We start from the raw sequence: 19,833 nt of genomic DNA, 5'->3' as shown, positions 1-19,833 counted from the left end.
AAGAATGCCAGTCTTCTCAGATTACCCCTGGGAGCTCTGTTCCAGTTTGCTGAATGGTTTTTATGGTGTGCATGTAAGTTACTATGCATGAGGATTCCCCGGAGAAATAATCAAGGTTCTTTAAACTATACTATCAGCAGCACAAGCCAAGAGATGACTGGATATGTTTGGGAAGTGGTGAGCTACTAGTGATGGAACAGCATAAAGAAAGCAGCTCTAATTCCTCCTCGATATCTATCTGCTTCTTTGCTTCACCGCCAAAGACACGCATTCCCCCCCACATGCCATTCAGCGGCAGAATGTCTATCCGTTTCAGTCACACTTACAACAAGTTGAACTAGTCTGACAACTGACATACAGGAAACTGCAGAGCCATGTCATGCCTTTGGGTTTTCTCATAAACAAACAGAACTTTTTTTGATACACATTTGTTGCTGCAAGAAATACTGGGCAAATAATTCAGCTGAATCAAGTTGTTTGTCAACTGGGAGAGACAGCCACAAATTCCTGGTAAAAAGTCAAAACGGGTTACCTAATTTATTCTTATGAAACTTTTTGAGAAGGGGCGGAGAGACAAAAGGCAAGCAGCCCAGTCTTCACTACACAGCAGCTCCTCCCACAGTGAGGAGCCACCTCCCTCCTGTTTTGGTTCACTCCCATCACTCGGAGGTTAGATCACCCTCAGAGAGCTGCACACTTTCCTACAGATAGCCACAGGTTGCTCTTGGAGTGCAGCGCAGCACAGGTGTGACTGCAAATGAATGAGAGTGACTCTGCCTGTTAATCATCAGCCTGGCACAGGCATAAATTCCAGCCTTTTTTTCTTAGACATTTGACTGAAGCTTTGTCTGCTTGTGCATGGATACCAGCTTCATTTTAGGAGCTCTTTTGGACTTTCTGAATTAGATCCGATTAGTTATAATAAGGCAGATTTTAACTGTGCATTCACCAACAGTCAGCACAATGAATTTTGATGAAATCCTCTCTGTTATCGGAGGCTTTGGGAAGTTCCAGAAGATCTTATATGTTTGGATCTGTCTACCTCAGATCTTTCTGGCATTCCACATGCTGGTCTCAGTCTTCACCGGGGCAGTCCCTCCTCATTTATGCCGCTTTCCCGGGCTCTCAGTGGGGACTCCAGCCTCTTCAAACTTCAGCCTTCTAACCACTCCTGATGGACAACCTGACCTGTCCTGCACCGTCCCTTTAAACCACACCAGTGCTGAATCTCTTGGCAATGGACATCCTACTGTGAGCTGCCAGGAGGGCTGGGAGTACAGCACGGAGACATTTCAAAACACTATAGTAACTGAGGTGAGTGAAAATCCAGCAGCCTCTTGGATAAACCCAGATGTGTTCAACATGCAGATACGGAATGCGGAGAGACTTAACACTTTTATTACAATGGCCTCTGGTGACATTTGAGACAGGGCTGAATGGGGTTACAGTTGAGAGCTGGACTCATGCAGTGCAGGGCCCTCTAGGCATCCCCACATACTTTGATAATGTTTTTGAAACATACACGTGAGGGGCGGGGAGCAGCAGCAGTTACATGACCAAAATGATGTAACTGGACAGGGCACTGTCACATGTGAGTAAGACACAATTTATCTCCAGTAAATACAGTAACTAAGCAGAAAATTAAGAGATTTGCAGTTGATTTAGGACAAGCGAGTCATCACTCGATTAGAAGATGTATGGCGGCCTGGAGCATTTTAGCTTTTTATGCTATAAAGGACCCCATTGGTCTGTAATGTTAGTTCTAAAACCGAAGAGAGCTCTCTTCTCACAAACAAACTCTAGCACTTTTTGTTGAGAGAAAGTTAAAACTACAAAGTTAGGGCAGATCCTGAAAGGCTGCAGAGTTCTCTATACCACAGATATCCAGTCGGAGACACTGAGCAAGAGACACATGGAACTTAAAGAATCCACCCATTAATTTTTTTCTGTTACCCAACTCAGAATCATGGTCGGCCTGGAGCCTATCCTACCTGCCATAGAGGGAGGGGAGGGGTACACCCTTGATGCTTCAACCTGATGTCAGATTTGAACCTAGGGCTTCTTGCTGTGACCTTTCTGCATCACTGTGCTGCCCAACTTAAGAAATCAAGAATTCAAAGTTATGGGAGAGTGCCGCAAGACCAAAGATTATATAAAATATAAATTCCCGGGGGGGGGGGTGTATTTTAAAACCTTCGAATTCTCTACATGCTCTTTTTATTTCTTGGTAACCACTGAAATTATAGTAATTTCGAAAATGTTTGAAAATGACTACCTGAATCCTACCTATAGGCATTTCAAGATGTCTGCCAGGTGACACGAGGCTTTAACAAAGTGCAGTTTTCCTTACATATCCCTATGTGATCAAGCTGTCTCAAGGTCCAAGAGTAAAACATAATGTTTTAAATGACTCCCGAGTTCTTAGAAAAATGTGAAAAATTCATGTTAGTGCCACCGCTATCATTAGGCCTTATTCTGTGAGGGACATGAACGTCTCCTGCTATCTCGCCGAATTTCATGATGATCACATCCAATCTTTCTGAGATAGCATGTCCTTGAGTAAAGGGTTTGTCTAGGGTGACTATGGGTATCAAGCTGTATTCCAGCTATTTAAAATCATAGAATTGTCTCTAATCGCTTTCAACGTAAAACATTCGCATCAATGTGCCACTCACTTCGCCTTCCTGTTTTCCACTGTTTAATAATAATAATAATAATAATAATAATAATACATTTTATTTATAGGCAGTAGCACGTAAACAATACCATAAAAAACATTAAAAAAAATGTATATATAGCAAACATGGTAGATAAAATTTGGACATAAACAGTCATGAAAGTATAAAAGCAAATATAAAAACTGAGCAAGGTAAAAATGGCCTAAGACAGATCAGGTGTATGCAATTCTAAACAGATGGGTTTTGAGTAGTGATTTAAAAGAGGTGAGACAGTGTGTGGTCCGTAGAGCAAGTGGAAGTGCATTCCAAAGTCTCGGGGCAGAACAACTAAAGGCTCTGAGTCCCACGGTAGTCAGGCGAGCAGGTGGAACTGACAGAAGGGAAGCTGAAGAAGAGCGGAGTGTACGAAGGGGTGAGTATGTATGGAGAAGATCGGATAGATATGGAGGAGCGAGGTTATGAAGCGCTTTGAAAGTGAGAAGCAGGATCTTGAAATTGACACGGAGGTGAATTGGGAGCCAATGGAGCTGTTTAAGAGTTTTCACCAAACATCTTGCCCTTCTTCCTCCCTAGTGGGACCTGGTGTGCGATAATGCCAGCCTGAACAATGTGGGCTCGTCTATCTACATGTTTGGCCTTCTTGTTGGAGCGGTTGTGTTTGGACACTTGGCTGATAAGTAAGTTAAACATAGCATACCCATTTTCAGAGCACTATTGATGTGAATACAAGGTACTTTACTTTTTTAGGATTTTATAGTGGTAGAATATTTTGAGTGCGATTTAGTGGAATGACTAACTTCTGAAATCTTTTGTTGCAGATACGGTCGCAGGATAATTATCCTTGTCAACCTGGCTAGCCAGGCTATCTTTGGTGTCGCTGCTGCTTTCGCACCTAATTTCTACATCTACACTGCCCTTCGCTTTATGGTTGGAACATCCATCTCTGGTGTTATCATGAATGCCTTTGTCCTTGGTCAGTGTCCTGCAGTGGTTACATGAAAACAGAAGTTAAACAAGATGCTAAATTTCTTCAGTGTTGAAGTGTTAATAGTGCAGATAAAAATTCTGATCAGCACAGTATGTGTGTTATCCTTTGACCAAGATCATCAACTTATATGATTTGTTGTTATTCAAAGGAATTACAAGGAAGGAATTCAAAGAAAAGTTCTCTCACATTACAAAAACATGTTACGTTACCTATACTGGGTAGACTGGTGTGGTTTACGTACAATTTTTGCTTCTCCTTCTTTACTTTGAAGATAAATGAATGTGGTCCACAGTGCTTACAAGATTACAAAGCATGGCATTATAAACCTAAACTAAAACCCGCATTTTTAATTACCATTACATGTTATGAAGGGAGAAAATAGTTTCTTCTCTTTTAATTTAACAAGAATGAACACTTGGGCTCAACCACGGTTTTAAAGTAGCACTCCACCATTTTGGCACATGCAGGTTAAATTTGTAAAAGAGTACTAGAGTATATGTACAGTGACATTTCTAAAATAGAAAGTAGTTTTAATCAGAGACTTGACTGATGTTGGCTTTTTGGGGCCAGTGCTCTATTTATTTATTTTTGGTATATCTTTCATACAGTATTTTGTACTGTGTGTTAAGCTTTGTGTATTAATATGTTCTTACTGCACAGGCACAGAATGGACCGGCTCAAAACAGAGGATGTTGGCGGGTATAATCACGGACTACTTCTTTGGCTTTGGCTACATTTTTCTGGCCGGTGTGGCATATCTCATAAGAGACTGGCGTAAACTGCAGTTGGCTATATCCGCACCTGGCTTCCTCTTTATTTTCTACATCTGGTGAGTGTGGAGCAGCCCAGCCTAGAATTTTGACTAGTTTCCAAAAATGATTTGGTAAAAGTATCACAAAGCAAAGAAAGAAGGGAAATAATCAACAACAGACTGAGTTTTTGAACATTGTGGTTCAGAAAATAAAACCTGCAGCCAATGCTCACTGTTGTGATTTATATCAAATTCCTCACAAGCCAGTGTGGTCTTACAGAAAAAGCACGCTGACCTACTTTTGAATTCTTCTTGTTTGTCCCTTACTTTAATACTTTAATACTACAGTCAATAATAGCTGAATTCTACAAAGATGTTTGAGAGTTAGGTGATGTGGCAAGTCATAGCTTCCAATTAAGGCACAGAGAGTCAAGTATGTGTGTAAAGAACAACTATCTGTAATATATGTTTTAGGGTTTTGCCAAAGTCTGCTCGCTGGTTAATGGCCAATGACAGGACAGAAGAAGCATGGAAACTGATCCAGAAGGCAGCACAGATAAACGGAAAGCCCCTCATTAAAGACCTGGAGATGTGTCAGGTACAGGTTAATTCTGTCTCTTACACATGAGCTTTTTTTTCTACAGCTGTCATTGTAGAATAACAAACAGCAAACACTCAAAACTGACGTTGAGTGTTGTGCTGACAGATGTCTGATGGTGGGCCACTAAGCCTACTAATACTAGTCTACTACTACTACTCATGGTTTTACTGCACACTAAGGTCTCTATGTCATTAAAAAACAAAATAATTGACAAATTTAAGACACCATAAAAATTTAGTTTGTTCATCAAAGATCTAAAAAGCTTCTTTTTCCTACCACCAAATTCTAGGATTAGCCTATATGACATAGATCTCAGAAGATTAATGTTTGAAGATTAATTAAGATTAATTGAAGATTGAAAAAAACACAAAAAAAAAACAGTTTGTCACATTCTAAATATTTAGATACGTCTAAAGCTGAGATCATTCTGTTACTGGACTCTTCGTTCTTCATATTGGTTAGACACTGCGTTTGTCTTTTTGGTCTCCCTAACATGCACAGTACTGCAAATAAACTGATGATGTCTGGAATCTTATCAAGTGTAACAGTACCATCAGGGAGGCATCACTAAAACCTTGAAAGTTTGAAAATGCTGAAAAACTGAATACGTAGCAAATTTAGAAACCACCGAAAGGAAGTGGGTAAGCATGTTGTTTTTGTCATTTTGGTGATAGAGTCTTAAAAAAATAAGTTTCTCTTCCTGTCGTGAGCTGAAATTATGGAACTTGCCATTTCATGTTGCTGACTAAGCAGTTCTTAGTATCCTTAGTAACACATGTAGCACTTGCCTCATTAACAGTCCCATCAAATTAAGTAGCTTCATTAAGTAGCTGTCCTACATGAGTGCTTAGGTGATCATTATAGATTTCCAGATATTCATTTCAGCTTTAAGTAAACACCTAAAACAAAATTTGCCAAATTCAGTGAGCAACAGCCGCATAACTGTTCTGCCAAAGCGAACAGTCTTGGGCCTTATGGATGAAAGACACATGGGAAAATTTCCAAACGCAATTAAATCTGCCTCTCTCTCACTATTCTGGAGTGAGCTTTGACAACCTACAGCAAATGTTATTTTTTTATATGAGCTTTATGACAACAAAGAAAAATGGTATTATTAACTGTCACAGTGTGCGGATGCAGACTGTGTGGAGTGAAGAGGAGGGTTAAATGCAGACACGCAAAAACAAAACTTGATTCTAACACAAAACCTGCCGTTTATTATGGCATTATTGAGCAGTACAAAAAATAAAAGGGTGAAAATAATTTGAAGCTAAGCAATAACCTAAAACTGGGGAAAACTTGAAAGAAAATATGAAACATGCTAAACATGAAAAAACCTGGCGAGGACAAAATAAACAAGAAAAAAACCTTAAACGTGACAACTTGGCATGAATCCACAAAGACCTGGAAACATGGCATAACATGGCAGGACAGCAGACGATCGGACAACGAATGAATGAAGACTCAAAGGTCAAATGCACACAGGAGATGATCAAGGAAGTGGAAACACATGGGGAAACATCTGACTAGAATAAACATTATGATGCCACAGGGGAAGTGAAAGTAAACACTATGAACATGGGACACTAGACCTCTTCAAAATAAAACAGGACACATAACGGGACGCAGACATGAAACACATGAAGGGCGAGGGAGACTTAAACACAGGGTTGAAGACACAAGGGGAATGTAAGAAACAATGAACTATAACAGCAACCTAGGCATAGTAGAAATGACCTTAGATAACCTAATGAACTTAAACATAAACCATAAACAGCAAAATATATTAAAACTTAAAACGCTGGGTGAAATGACCCGGGCTCATGACATTACCTAGTTTTAAAAAACACTTCCCAAATTTGATCCAACAGAAATGAAGTACAACAATGCTACATTGTAGCTACATGGTAATACCTGGTGGAAGAGATAAAGTCTTTGTGGTTGGTCGCTAGCCGATGTTCAGTCGCTGTTTGCCCCTGTAATGTATTTACTACTCTGTCATTGGTAAATCACCAGTATCCTGCAAGGAGCCACTGCTGAAAAAGGTTATCTCGCCCACCTGCCCAATTCACGTCAATAAGTGATTATTTTCCCGTCTTCACTTGAAGTTGCTGAATCTCGTTGACTCTGTGTGATCTGGTCACTCCCAGTGTGAACAAGACTTAAATGTTGCTCCTCTGATGCTGATAAAAAAGGACGAAGGTGCCAAGTTGTCCCCACTTTGCAAGGTTGCCAACAACTTGGCACTGAACGTGGCTGTAGTCACTTTAACATCACCCACTGCTTTTTGCACTTTGTTTTTTGAAGCCTGAATAGTACTGTTTTGGAGGATTAAACTGACAAGGAGGTAAAGTGCTCAGCTATCAGTTTGGTTAAACTCTACAGCATTAATTAGTGCTAAGAAGCCTAATAATACTTCCAAGTCTAGAAAAAACACAGGTGTTTTGGTTCTGTATAGTACACTGCACAGACATGTTGCCCTTAAGGTTCTTTATTAAAGTTGGAGTAGGCTCTTGAAAGTGTACATTTTCCTGGAGTCAGATTAGAAAAAAAAGTAAAACTACAGATTTTGAAGGTGTTTTGTTACCATTAAGGAAAAAAGATGAAAACAAAACACCTTCAAAATCTGTAGTTTTACTAATGCAGTTTGGTTATTAAATGTGTTCTTTGGCCCTGGGATTAATGGGTTGTCTATAATGCAGGGCATTTCAAGAGCTTTTAAATTCCCCATTTTACATGTGTATGATCAAACATATATACACTGATATGGACTTTAGAAATATCTGGCTTGTAGAGAGAAGTCTGCGTCTAAAGTAACCCAGTTTAACATCTAAGCATCTTGTGGAGCTTTTATTCATTTTTTGTTAGAACTAAATTTGTCCTGTAGAATATGCAAAATATAGTCATTACTTATACCTCACAGGTTTTAAAAGAAAACTTGCAAACAGAATCTCTTTTTTGTTTGCTCACTGTTATCTGCAGTTTCAGCAAAAAACATATGGAAAACTACAAAAACCACAGGCGTCTGCTCCATGAAATATCTCTGACTTTATTGAATGTGCAGTAAATCCTTGTGTCCCGATGGCAGTCTAAGGTTTATGTGAACCAGCTGCTGGGATGGTCATATAACCGCATGTTTCCCATTTTTTTCATGTTACAATGCAAGAAATCACTGACTAAAATTTGAAGCCCTGCTCCTGGTTTCAGAGACTCACAGGTTTTGTCAAAAGTCTGTGTAAATCAATTTCAGACAAGCACACATACAGCATCATCTGTCAGCAGGAGCCAGCCGTCTTTCACTATTACTGGAAAAGTGCACGGGCTCAGTGAAAAAAACAAAACACAAACCAACTACTGGATTTGCACAGAAGCTCATCTCAATGTATTTTTTACACCTTGTGCATTTCTTTTTTTATTCATTGCTACTAAAACACAACTGTTTACACATACACAGCTCTGCTAACATGCTGCTCATGCTACACTCTTTACACAGGCGTGGCTTTCCACTCAGCTGTAGTGTTGTAGGTAGGAAGGTAATTAAACACAGCTTAGAGCAGATATCATTAAAGCACTAGAAGCAAAGATAAATAATGTTTCATTACAAATGAATATCAAGCATAGTTTTTATTAGCAGTGAGAATATTCCCTCTAGGACACTGGTATTCGATTTTTATCCTCCTCTGTTATTCAGGAGCCACTACTTATTTGCATGTGCTTTTTGATAAGTGGGTATCATTTAAACATGCAAACTATTCAAACAGAACTACTGAACATATTTTGCACCCTCAACCAAAAACACTGATACCTACTGTCTTGCTCGTTTCACAGCAGGTCTGTAAAACTGAAGAGAAAACTGTGGCGAAGAACAAACACTCGTTCCTTGACCTTGTTCGAACACCAAGAATGAGGAAGCACTCTCTGATTGTCTTTTACCTGTGGTGAGTATACGCACAAGTTTTTTTTATTCAGAGTCACACTCAACACAAGACTGCTCCTGAGGGTTCACGCTTATCATCCACCTCCCCATCTCTGCATGTTGGCCTTCAGTCTAAGAGGACCTTTTAAACTCACGACAGGGGCTGAACAGTCTGTCTGAAACATGGATTTGGGAAAGCCATAAGGACACATTAGTGCTATAAGCGCAATCAAATTTAAAACAGCAACAGAAAAAATGACCGTGGGAAAAACAAATGAGTAAGCTTGTCTTGCTTCTAAATATTCAGCCTAAGTACTCGAGCCTTATTTATCCAGGAAAAATATAACATCTGTACAAAATTTCCATGTAAGACATATTTGAATCTGACCTCAAAACAAACAAATAAAACAAACTTATTTGATATACTTGGGTGAATATTAGCACTTAGCTCATGCTAATGCCAGCTAGCTAATTTTGGTAAATCTGTATTTCTGGGACATAAAATGAAAGTTTGGCTAGCAAAAAAACACTGGGCTTAAAATAAAGTAGACTTACAGTAAAAAGAGAACAGCTGAAATAGCAGTCAGGCACCTAAATATATAAGGTCGAACTGTGAGCTTATCAGCTAATAGTAGTGTTGGCTTGCTAACCTATATGTAATGCACTTTGATAGCACCTCTGGCACCTCTTTGCTAACTGATGTCACACAGGTTGTGAAAAACAGCAAGCCACGACTGGCTCTGCAGTCCAGGAACCAAGTCACAGAAGGCTTATCTATAATCAGTGAAACACTCATTAGCTCACTGGGTTAAAACAACACTAAAGCTGGAAAAACCCCTCGAGTAATAAAGCCACACCACACTGTGTGTACAGTTTTACTTTTGGCCCTAAAAAGATAGAGGAAGCAGTTTGGAGTTTTGTGGCTCTTCAACATTCCCGACAGTCTGGAATTTTGCTTTTTGACAGTTTTTTTTCCTGCCTCTAATCTGATTATGAAAAGCTACAGTGGAAATATCATTATTAACCAGACAACAAAATATAATATCAACCAGCCTGAAGAATTAGTACTCAGAACTTAAACTTGATATATCATAGTAAAAACTCCACAAATAAAAAGTAATTGGCAGTTACCCTTCTCCCTCAGGAAAAAAAGGAAAAACTGGACCAGGATCCAAGCCTGTGGAACTAGTGTGATTCCACTTACTGTTGAGATGAAGCAATAAGACTTATATCGTTCCTAAGGGCTAAATGTCCTGTTAAAAATATAAAGGATGTCCTGTCATATCACATTTTTCATGACTAAGGATGAGTACCTTTGGTTTTCGCACCATGGAACTCTCAAATGTGAATCCATCAGTGCAATAAGGGGTTTATTCACTTCAGCCCTGCTAAAGTATCCATGTTTACAGATAGTTCTTACTGACAGTCAAGTGAGGAACAGTTGACCCTGTGTTTTTTATACATACTGCCCTATCGCACAAGCATCACAGTCATCAAATAGCTTTTATTAATGCATTTCCTATTAATTGAAATGCGGATGTTGCTTTAGTCGCTGTTCCTGTTGAAACACGAGATAGTCATCTGTGCCCAAGCAATAAACTCTTTGTTTTTGTCACTTCAAGCTTTTCCATTTGCTGTTTTGATGCTATAATCAGAATCAGCTGACCTTACTGGATGTGATTGCTTAATTGTACCAAACAGTGAATTGTACCAAAGTGGATTTGCAGTGTTACTCCAACCATCCTTAAATCTACTGTGAATCAGTGTGTTGTAAAAATAGTCCAGCAGGCTGATTTTTACAGCCAGTAAATGTAAAAACGATGCAGAAACTGCAATGTGCAGAAGATGGACTTGCGCAACTTAATTCACCACAACCTGTTCTACCCCCATTGTTTTATGTGGGGCATTTAAATGAGAACCACGCGTGAAAGATAAGGTAGGAATTTTAGAGAAAAGGGAACATGTAGAGCCACTAACATCTGCAGCGGCACAAAGCCTCCTTTTGACTTTAAAAAGCAGTTGGATTTACAAAAGAAACACAGTCTCAGTTTGTGACTAAATGAGTCACGCAAACGTGGCACACAATTCCCTGCAAATTCCAAAAAATAAATTAAAAAAAACTTATGTCTTATGCTTGTTGTGTTTGTTACAGCTGCAACTAGGAGAGTTGAGTTTTTTAGGAGGGAGAGGTTATCGGAACAAGTATGTAATCTGCACTTTGGCTCAAAGTTATGTCAAAACTCGCTTTCTAAAAACTCTTCACTCAGTCCTTAGTGCTCCTCAGTAACACAGCAAAAATGAACTGAACCGTCACTTATCCCTTGTGATCGTCCTAAAGACTGCAATACAGCAAAGTGCATTACTAATTTAAACCAAATTATACGGAACCTTAAATAGACTTTGATCAGTTAACAGAGTTCATAATCTTTATAGAGCAATTCTACGTTCTTCATGCAGCAACAACCTAACAAGAAGTGGTTTTCCTTCCAGCATTGATGTCCAGAGATCAGCCTTGTTGTTAAAACTCTAAATATATCAGCAGGTTATGAAAAGGAAAATGCTGTTACAGTTTACATTTCCATGAGTTGCTCCACTTTGTTTATGCTTTAGATTCTTTTTCTCGAGTTTTCGAATGGTCAGTAAAGATAAAGCGGTCTAGTTGGCTGTGTTGGGATCGGAATTTTGCTGAAGAACTTACTCACATGCTCGCAAGAGAAAAAAAAAGGGGGGTTGAATCAGAATAATACAAAGCGACCCGTGACCTGTCGCCGGTTTCACAAATGACATTTCAGTTTGCTGCCTCTTTCTAATGTCAGATTGTGACAGGGGAAAAAAGAGAATTCTGGGACTGCATGGGACTTCTTTCCTTAGTATTTAGAGAGTTGGATCAGTCACTTCTTGGTCACTTATCTCAGTTAGGAATCTTCCTAAGCAAAACAGACTACTAGAACACACCCGAAGACTGTATGCACTCCAGGGAGATGAATCATATGGCATATGTGAACTTGATCAGAGAACAAGAGTGAGAAAAAAAGGCGCAAATTGAAAAGTCAAAAATCTCCATAAAGACATAACTGCAAAATAAAAACTAAAATAAGAAGTAACTGAAGGGGCAAACAACAGCAAAGGAAAAACAGGAACGCACACTATGGACAAAAACGCTAATGAACAGAACAAGCTAGACTCTCTGTGAGGCTTTGCTGATCATTACTTAGAAAACCAAGTGAACCAGCTTTGATTTGGGTTTGTTTTACACTATGTAACTTATTTTGGCATCATCCTGTAGTAACTTCAAAGACTAACAGCAGTGGGAATTATCTCATTTTTCCATGAACAACAAGTAATACGTTCAAAGGTATCAAAGGAATGACATGTGCCATGACATTTCCCTCCAAGCTGAAGCATTTCTTTCTTTCTTTGATCCTACATTCTCAGGTTTGTCAATGTCCTTGTGTACTATGGCCTGTCCCTCAACATTTCTGACTTTGGAATGAATATATACCTGACTCAGATGATTTTTGGTCTGGTCGAGATGCCTGCGCGCACAATCACCCTGTTCACCCTGAACCGCTCCCGTAAGATCTCCCAGCTAGCTTTCTTAGCAGTTGGAGGCACTGCCTGTCTGCTCACCATCTTCATCCCCGATGGTAAGAACACACACACTCAGGACAGCTTAGCTGGATTGTGTATGATTAACTCTTTGCCTTACTTGTTCTAAAAATGTAGTCTACAGCTGTTCTCACCATCCTTTTATCTTCTTTTAGATTTGTCTGTCGTCAGAACAGTCTTGGCCATGATTGGAAAGTTTGGAATCACAGCCTCTCTGTCTATTATTTATGTGTATTCTGCTGAGGTGTTCCCCACTGTTATAAGGTGAGTGTTACCCTCCAAACACCCTGGAGTCTTACAACACAAAGAGTTGCTTCACTAACTAAAGCTAAACATGTTCTGGCTAGCAATGTCACTTAAACAGGTTGTGGTATTATCAGAACTGTGGAGTCTTTTAAAGGCAGCTGCTGATGGTGCCACAAAAGCAGTTTGACTGGAGGCAGTCAGTGATCGTTACCTAATGGTATTTTATGAAGCATTTTGGCAAGTTGTTTCTGGAATAATTTTCCAAGCTTTTGACTGTATTACCTGTATTACCATGGTACAGTAAGAAAAAACCATCAACATGTGTATCTGAAGATATATATAATATAATCCATATTAAAATAAATAAATTAAATCAAATATATATTATAAAATATAACATATATATATATATATATATATATATATATATACATATGTTTAAAAAGTCGGAACATGACTTTTGGTGTTTCTTTGTTAGCTCATCCAAAAATCCACTTATTCAGCCCATGAAGAGTTTTTTTATTAACTACATCACTATATCAAAGCCTGGGTAAAAGGCTTATCAGATTTATAAAAAGGCTTCGTTAGCCAAAATACTTACCAACAGGAAACCAGGTTTTAGATGTATGGCACACAGATTACTGGTCAAACTGTCTGCAGAGCAGTTTTGAGACTTGTCCCATTATGATTAATGCTGGAAATGTTTACATTTATTTTTCGGAAGTGCTAGATTAAATTTAGTACGGCAAGGTTTAGGAAAACTTAAAAAAAGTATCCCATGATACTTATAGTATCTCACTCATCTGACTAACTAGTGTTAGTGTTACGAGTTGGTTTTGCTAAAGAAGTTTAGAATGTGGTTAAAACGCTGCAACTTTCCTGTTAAAAGATTTCCTTTACATCAGGCATTTCAAACACAAGCCCCGGACAGACTTCTATTTGGCTGACAGGATACTGCAAGAGGAGGATGGCAGGAAAATGTGAAGGAGGACATAGATTTTGGACTGCATTTGGGTTATGTTTGATAGCTTTTTTATTTGTGCTTAACATATTTCTTTCAGCTATCACATCAGCATTTCTTTATAATGTAGAAAAACTGAGACGTACTATTATTAAATAGGATTTAATGTATAGTTGAACATATTTACACTGGCAGGAAGAGACTTTAAGGTCAATAAAGACTTTAACATCCCTACTTTAGATAGGTGAAAATCCCATAGGACTGAACATTATTATAACCCAAAACTGACCTCCCTAACCCTATATAGGTTTCTGGTGATCTGGTGAATTTAAGCACTTATAAATTTACCTTGTTGCCATAAATACCAACTGGAATTATTTAGATATCATTAAAATAATGTCTTTATGATTATTGCTGGCTGTATCTTAATCCTGAGAATGCTGTTGTCATGTATTACAAACATGTGTTCATTCTAACGCATAAGGAAATCACTATATTAAATTGCAAGAATCCAGCTTTGTTCCATTTATTAAGATGGATTCATGCATCATTTACATTACATGTTTGTCATTAAGAGTGTTCACAGACAAGAAAGGTGGAATAGTTTAAGTGAAAATATAAGGTATACATTACTATCTATAAATACAGAGTGAAAGTGAGAGCGAGAAAGCAATAGCTGTAATGGAAATTAAGTGCAGAAACGACCCCCCACAGAAAAGACAAATGCCATAAAGACATTGTCTGATAAGAAATCATTAACCAACAATGGCACTCAGAGAGTGCAAACCTCTGTCAAGGCAGCTCTCTCTTGGTACAGTTCTTACTTTTAAGGGAAATGATTTCTGGATGCAAACTATAATGTGATATTTAGAATCCCCACACACTATTATTCATTTCCTAAATTTTACCAATACAAAAAAGGCAGGAGAATTTACATTTTTAAAGATAAAAGATATTTTATCAAAGTTTGACCTAATTTGACCTTGAAGAAGAGGTCAGAGGTCCAAAGTAATGCAATATTTAGTATATATCATCCCTTTATGCTTAACTGTTGTCAGTGCAAACAATGGTGGTAAGAAGCATAGTTTTAAATAGCACTATTATCACTTTGAATTTCAGGTCACTCTATTGACCTTGAAGGACTGGTAAAAGGTCAAATGTGACATGATATTTTAAATCTCTATACAGTACTTTCTATATGCTGACAATAGATACATACATACATAGTTTCTAAGGCACAAGTCCTTTTTCTCCAATAAATCATCATGTTGACCTTGAAGACGTCAGTGGATGTAAACCACATCTTGAAGGATTATTCACATGACCCAACTCCACACACCTAAAAGATTTCATCAGAATTTATTCAAAACTTTACGGCAGAGGTTGCAAAGTGTAGACAGAGATCACGTTGATATCCATAATAAGCACCTGTAACCTGGCCCTTTGTATTCATTGTGTTTTTCAGACAAAATGGGATTGGTATAGGCTCTATGTGTGCTCGCACTGGTGGTGTCCTGGCTCCCATGATGTACCTTCTGAGGGGGATCAGTCCTCAGGCTCCCATGGTTCTGTGTGGCCTCTGCCCCCTGTTGGGTTCAGCCCTCACAATGCTGCTTCCTGAAACAGCCAACAGGCCCCTACCTGATAGCATTGAAGACGTTGAGGGATCCAATCACAGGTTTGACTTAACTGTTGACTTAACCTGAGCAAGATCATCATAGGTGCTGATCCTAACCCTATATTTTGAAGAAAGGCAAAATGTTCATTTTTAAATAATGAAAATTATTGCTGATCTGTGTCACTTTGATTGCCAAAACTTAGGAGAACAGTTTAATCAAAAAATGTATATTCACATAGCCTAGGGGTGAGGTTAGGGTCATCTCTGAAGCCAGTAACACCAGCAAAATGAAAGAGAACTGAGAATTGGTTGGTCTCAGACAATTTCATCTTGCTTTTGGTTAGAGATGCAAAATAAGAGTGTAATGTAAGTAAATGTAATCAAATACTTGCTGCACCAAGGAGGCTACAGTGTTGCCTGGAGCCACATCAAGAAGCAGCACTTGCATCTTTTTTGTGAGCAATTCCATGTTTTATCAGAATTATCATCTGCAGTGTCAAGGAACGGGTATGACATCATGGGGAAGAAAAAGAGAACTAAATATGACGGTATAGATCTTTCTTTGATCAATAAATGTGTGTAAATATACGTACCAGTACGTACATTTGCTCGGCCACCAGAACTTTTCTTCCAAGAAGTTAGAAAAGAAAAGTGGCTCATATATATATATATATATATATATATATTCCCTCTCGCCCCCGTGGACGGTCTCTTTATCCTATCCAAGCTCAGGTCTTCTACCAGAGCCCTGGGAGCTTGTGCCTTTAGATGTTGAAGGAAACTGTACTCAACACAAAGACACCTTGACTGTCTTTGCGATTTCTCTGTAGGAAAGACCTACATTTTTAGGTGTTATGATGGTCTGTTTCCCTTCCATTGTTAATTGCCTTTTTCCCACCATTTTTGTAGCAACACACTACTTCTACAGTACAATACTGTTCATCTGATGCTCACGAAGTTATGGTACCACAGTGTGTTCCAACACTGCTTTTATGCAGACAGAGGGGGTTGTAAGTAATCCAGGAAAGTTGGAACACCTGTAGGAATTAGTAGAATCAACCTCCATTGCTTCAGAACAGTTTTAAATTATTAACCCATGTTGTTTTACCTGAAAACGCCCTTTTTGTTTAATTCTGAAATGTCAGGTAATTCTATTAAAATTGTTTTTTTTAAAAAGCATCAATACCACCAGCACTATCAAGGAGTCCATTACTTTCTTCCTCTTGCAGGGTCTATATATGCATGTAGATCTGAGGGCATCTTCTCCAAAATTCCATGTTAAGCAGCGGTTTTTTTATGACCTTCTAAAAAGTGCCATCTTTTTCCTTTATTAGTGAGGAGGACAGCTGTCTGAAGCCAGCCATCTTCAACACTTCTATGAAGAACATCAACATCTGCAACACCAGTATGGACTGAAACACAACCACAGACCACAGACAGTCTGTGTGTTTTCTATGACTGGTCTAGTCTATGCTTCCAGTGGAAGTCATGATGAGACTTAGGTCTTGTAAGTCACCCTAACTCTGAAGATTTATATCACAGTTTTTATTTCATTTGTTTTCAAATACATTTCTAGGTCAATGTGTTATATTAGATTTTTTTGTTGTTTTGATATGGTCTCACCAAGTGTTATACATTGTAAGGGTTTATTCTGAAATCCATTTGGAGTCCTTAACAAGACACTGGTGCCATGGCAGATGCACTCAATGAAAGATTTGAACAGTCACAGCACCTGTTTGCTACATTAAAGCATACCTGAATATTTCTGCTAAAGTTTTTTGAACAGACTTTCATATTACATGAGTGTGACTGTGAGCACATACTGCTTGGAACATGCTATTGAGAGATATATGGTTTTGGACTTACAGTCTAGAAACTATTTACACTGCTTCACTTGTTCCACATTTTGTCATGTCACATCCTTATTCCAAAATGGATTAAATTAATTTTTCACCTCAGAATTCAAAAGCAAAGCGACAAATTGAAGTTTGCTTGAATTTCTTGTAAATGTATTAAAAGTAAAAAAAACATAAATAAAACATGTCAATAGGTATCCAGCTCAGTACTTTGTTGAAGCACCTTTGGCAACAGTTACATCCTCAAGTCTTTTTGAGTATGATGCTACAAGCTTGGGGCAGCTTTTTTGAGCAGTTTCTCCAATTCTTCTATGCAGAACCTCCATCAAGTCAACTGGGGAGTTTCTCTGCACAATTATTTTCAGATCTCTCCAGAGATGTCCAATCGGGCTCGAGTCTGGACTCTGGCTGTGCCACTCAAAGACATTCACAGAGTTGTCCCAAAGCCACTCCTTTGTTATCTCAGCTGTGTTCTGGATGTTCTCCTACCTGCTCAAAGCAAGTTGCTGCCACTACCATGCATCACTGTAGGGATGGCATTGGCTAGGTGATAAGCTAGTGTGGTTTCCTCTGGACATAATATTTGGCTTTTAGTTCAATCCTTGTTTCAGCAGACCAGAGAATTTTGTTTCTAGTGGTCTAATTTGGCAAACTCAAAGCAGGCTGTCATGTGCATTTTGCTGAGGAGTGACAGGTCTTTCAGGTCTCCATAGGTGTAACTTTTTCATTATAGGGTATTGTGTGTAAAATTCTGAGGTGAAAAATGAGTTTTGGAATAAAACTGTAAAATTACAAATGTGGAACAAGAGGAGCACAGGATGCACAGTAAAACTGCATTAATGCATTATGGTTTTTTGTTTGGTTATGTTGTGGCAGCTCAGCAAGGTGTGAATGCAACGCTAACATGGCATTACCTCCAAAACTGTTAGCAAACAGTTGCTTGTTTATACTGATATAAAGTAATATTGGCATTGTTAGCACATTAGCAATTAATTACATCTGCTTGGTGAATTCCCAATATCCAAAAAGAGACTAAAAGACACTGTAGAGCATGGATGGGCTATGAAATAGCATGAATTCATGGGTTTATCTCTATAAGTGGTCTGTTTTTGGTCTGGTCTTTGGTCTGCAGTTTTAATTATTGCTGCGTACATATCCAGGCACGTATGTTAACTTACTTTAACATTGTTTTGTCTTGGTGAAGTGAATGCTACAGTATGCAGTCAATTTTTTGAACAGTGTTCTAACAGTCTTTTATAAGCAGTTTGCACAAAGCCAGTTTCATTTAAAAACAAAAATCCTAGTTTGCTATGGAAAAAGTAGTGCTAGTCTATGGTCAGTGTCTTCACAGAATAATGGTGTGGGAAGTGTGGGAATGGGTGATATTAAACTGCACTCATGTTTACAGTAAGAAGCAACAGCAGCAGCAGCTGTGTTTGAGGAAACACTGACACTTACTGGTGAACAGTGAGTGTCACATCGGTTCTGACAACTCGGTGACAAATACTTGAAACACAATATTCAAACATTGAAATGTTTTGTAAGGCTCTTACATGCATTTATATACAGCTGCATTGTTTTTGTATATTTTTGTATTATTTTGACTTTGCAGAAGAGAAGTCTGAATGAAACTGTTATGTTTTTTACTGACTTTCTTTGTACAATAAACGTTTGGGGAATTTATTCTGTGAAAGCTCATCAGTCATTAGTAATAAATGGAACAAATCATGTAGGAGAACTATCAGAAAAGGTTAGAAATTAACCTTTGGCTAATGGTTTGACACATAAGACTTTCAAAGTGTTACTGGAAGACATGCTGCCATCAAAGGATGATTAAGATTGAAAACAACAACAACAACAACACTTTTTGCCAAAAAATATGCTCACGTAGAAACCTATCAAACAGGTTCAGTGACTACTCTTGAATAAGAAACAATAAACCAGTTATCAATATTTATATAATATACATTTTCATTCATTGCCAAAGTCTACTTATCCTTCTTAGGGTTAAGTTTTGAGTGAGCATGGTGGTTTATAAAGGCAGGGACATAAGAAGAGCCACAGACACTTAAGATCCTAGTTAATTACTAGCACTAATGTACTAGTGATTCTAGTTAATTGCATTGCACTGCATTTATTTTGAAGGTAAGGGATAATAAGGGAGACTAAGACTTTAAAATTTATCAATATTTTCTTCTGCTTCTTTCATGCTATTACTTGGAGGAACATTGGGTTCATTCATGCATCATGTGTATTTTATACAATTTCAAATATCTGCTGTGAAAACCTTCTATGAAGTAGACATAAATAGAGATCTATAAAGAACATCCAGAAAATAAGAGTGTTTTTAGGCCTTTTTTTATTATTTGGAGAAAGATTTGACTTCTTGTTTAAGGAGGCCACCTTTTCCATTGGAAATTAGAAAAAATGGAAAATGACTAAAATAAAAATAAAAATAAGATCAAACTAAAATAAAGGTGCAGCTGTGTGGCTGGTAGGATAGGCTAGAGTCATTAAGAGGCCAGATAACAGAAGTAACAAGAGCTAAGGACTAAACACACCTTTAATAACTTAACTAAGAGTTCCCAACAACAGAGAATGCTTACTAC

General features: G+C 38.2%; 1 protein-coding gene across 2 annotated transcripts; it reads left to right on the top strand.

The window, feature by feature from the left end:
• Positions 1-702: 702 nt before the first annotated feature.
• Positions 703-18,907, top strand: si:dkey-119m7.4 (uncharacterized protein LOC560629 homolog). Of its 2 annotated transcripts, none has more exons than XM_031735964.2 (10): positions 703-1,314; positions 3,252-3,355; positions 3,497-3,651; positions 4,327-4,495; positions 4,892-5,015; positions 8,850-8,956; positions 12,370-12,581; positions 12,699-12,807; positions 15,216-15,428; positions 16,703-18,907. In XM_031735964.2, the coding sequence occupies exons 1-10, from the start codon at positions 964-966 to the stop codon at positions 16,782-16,784; spliced, it is 1,626 nt and encodes a 541-aa protein (XP_031591824.1). In that variant the 5' UTR covers positions 703-963; the 3' UTR covers positions 16,785-18,907. The 2 variants fall into 2 exon arrangements, with proteins under 2 accessions (XP_031591824.1, XP_031591823.1); XM_031735963.2 differs by having other exon boundaries at positions 8,847-8,956.
• The last annotated feature ends 926 nt before the right edge of the window (positions 18,908-19,833 follow it).

Source organism: Oreochromis aureus, linkage group 15 (genome assembly GCF_013358895.1).
Source record: "Oreochromis aureus strain Israel breed Guangdong linkage group 15, ZZ_aureus, whole genome shotgun sequence".
NCBI lineage: Eukaryota > Metazoa > Chordata > Actinopteri > Cichliformes > Cichlidae > Oreochromis > Oreochromis aureus.
This window is presented reverse-complemented; position numbering and strand designations above follow the sequence as displayed.

Coding starts and splice junctions, on each gene's coding strand:
- si:dkey-119m7.4 (XM_031735963.2), top strand. CDS start 964: ATGAATTTTGATGAAATCCTCTCTGTTATCGGAGGCTTTGGGAAGTTC. Junction 5,016..8,846: donor AAGACCTGGAGATGTGTCAG/GTACAGGTTAAT, acceptor CTCGTTTCACAG/CAGGTCTGTAAAACTGAAGA. Junction 12,582..12,698: donor CACCATCTTCATCCCCGATG/GTAAGAACACAC, acceptor ATCTTCTTTTAG/ATTTGTCTGTCGTCAGAACA.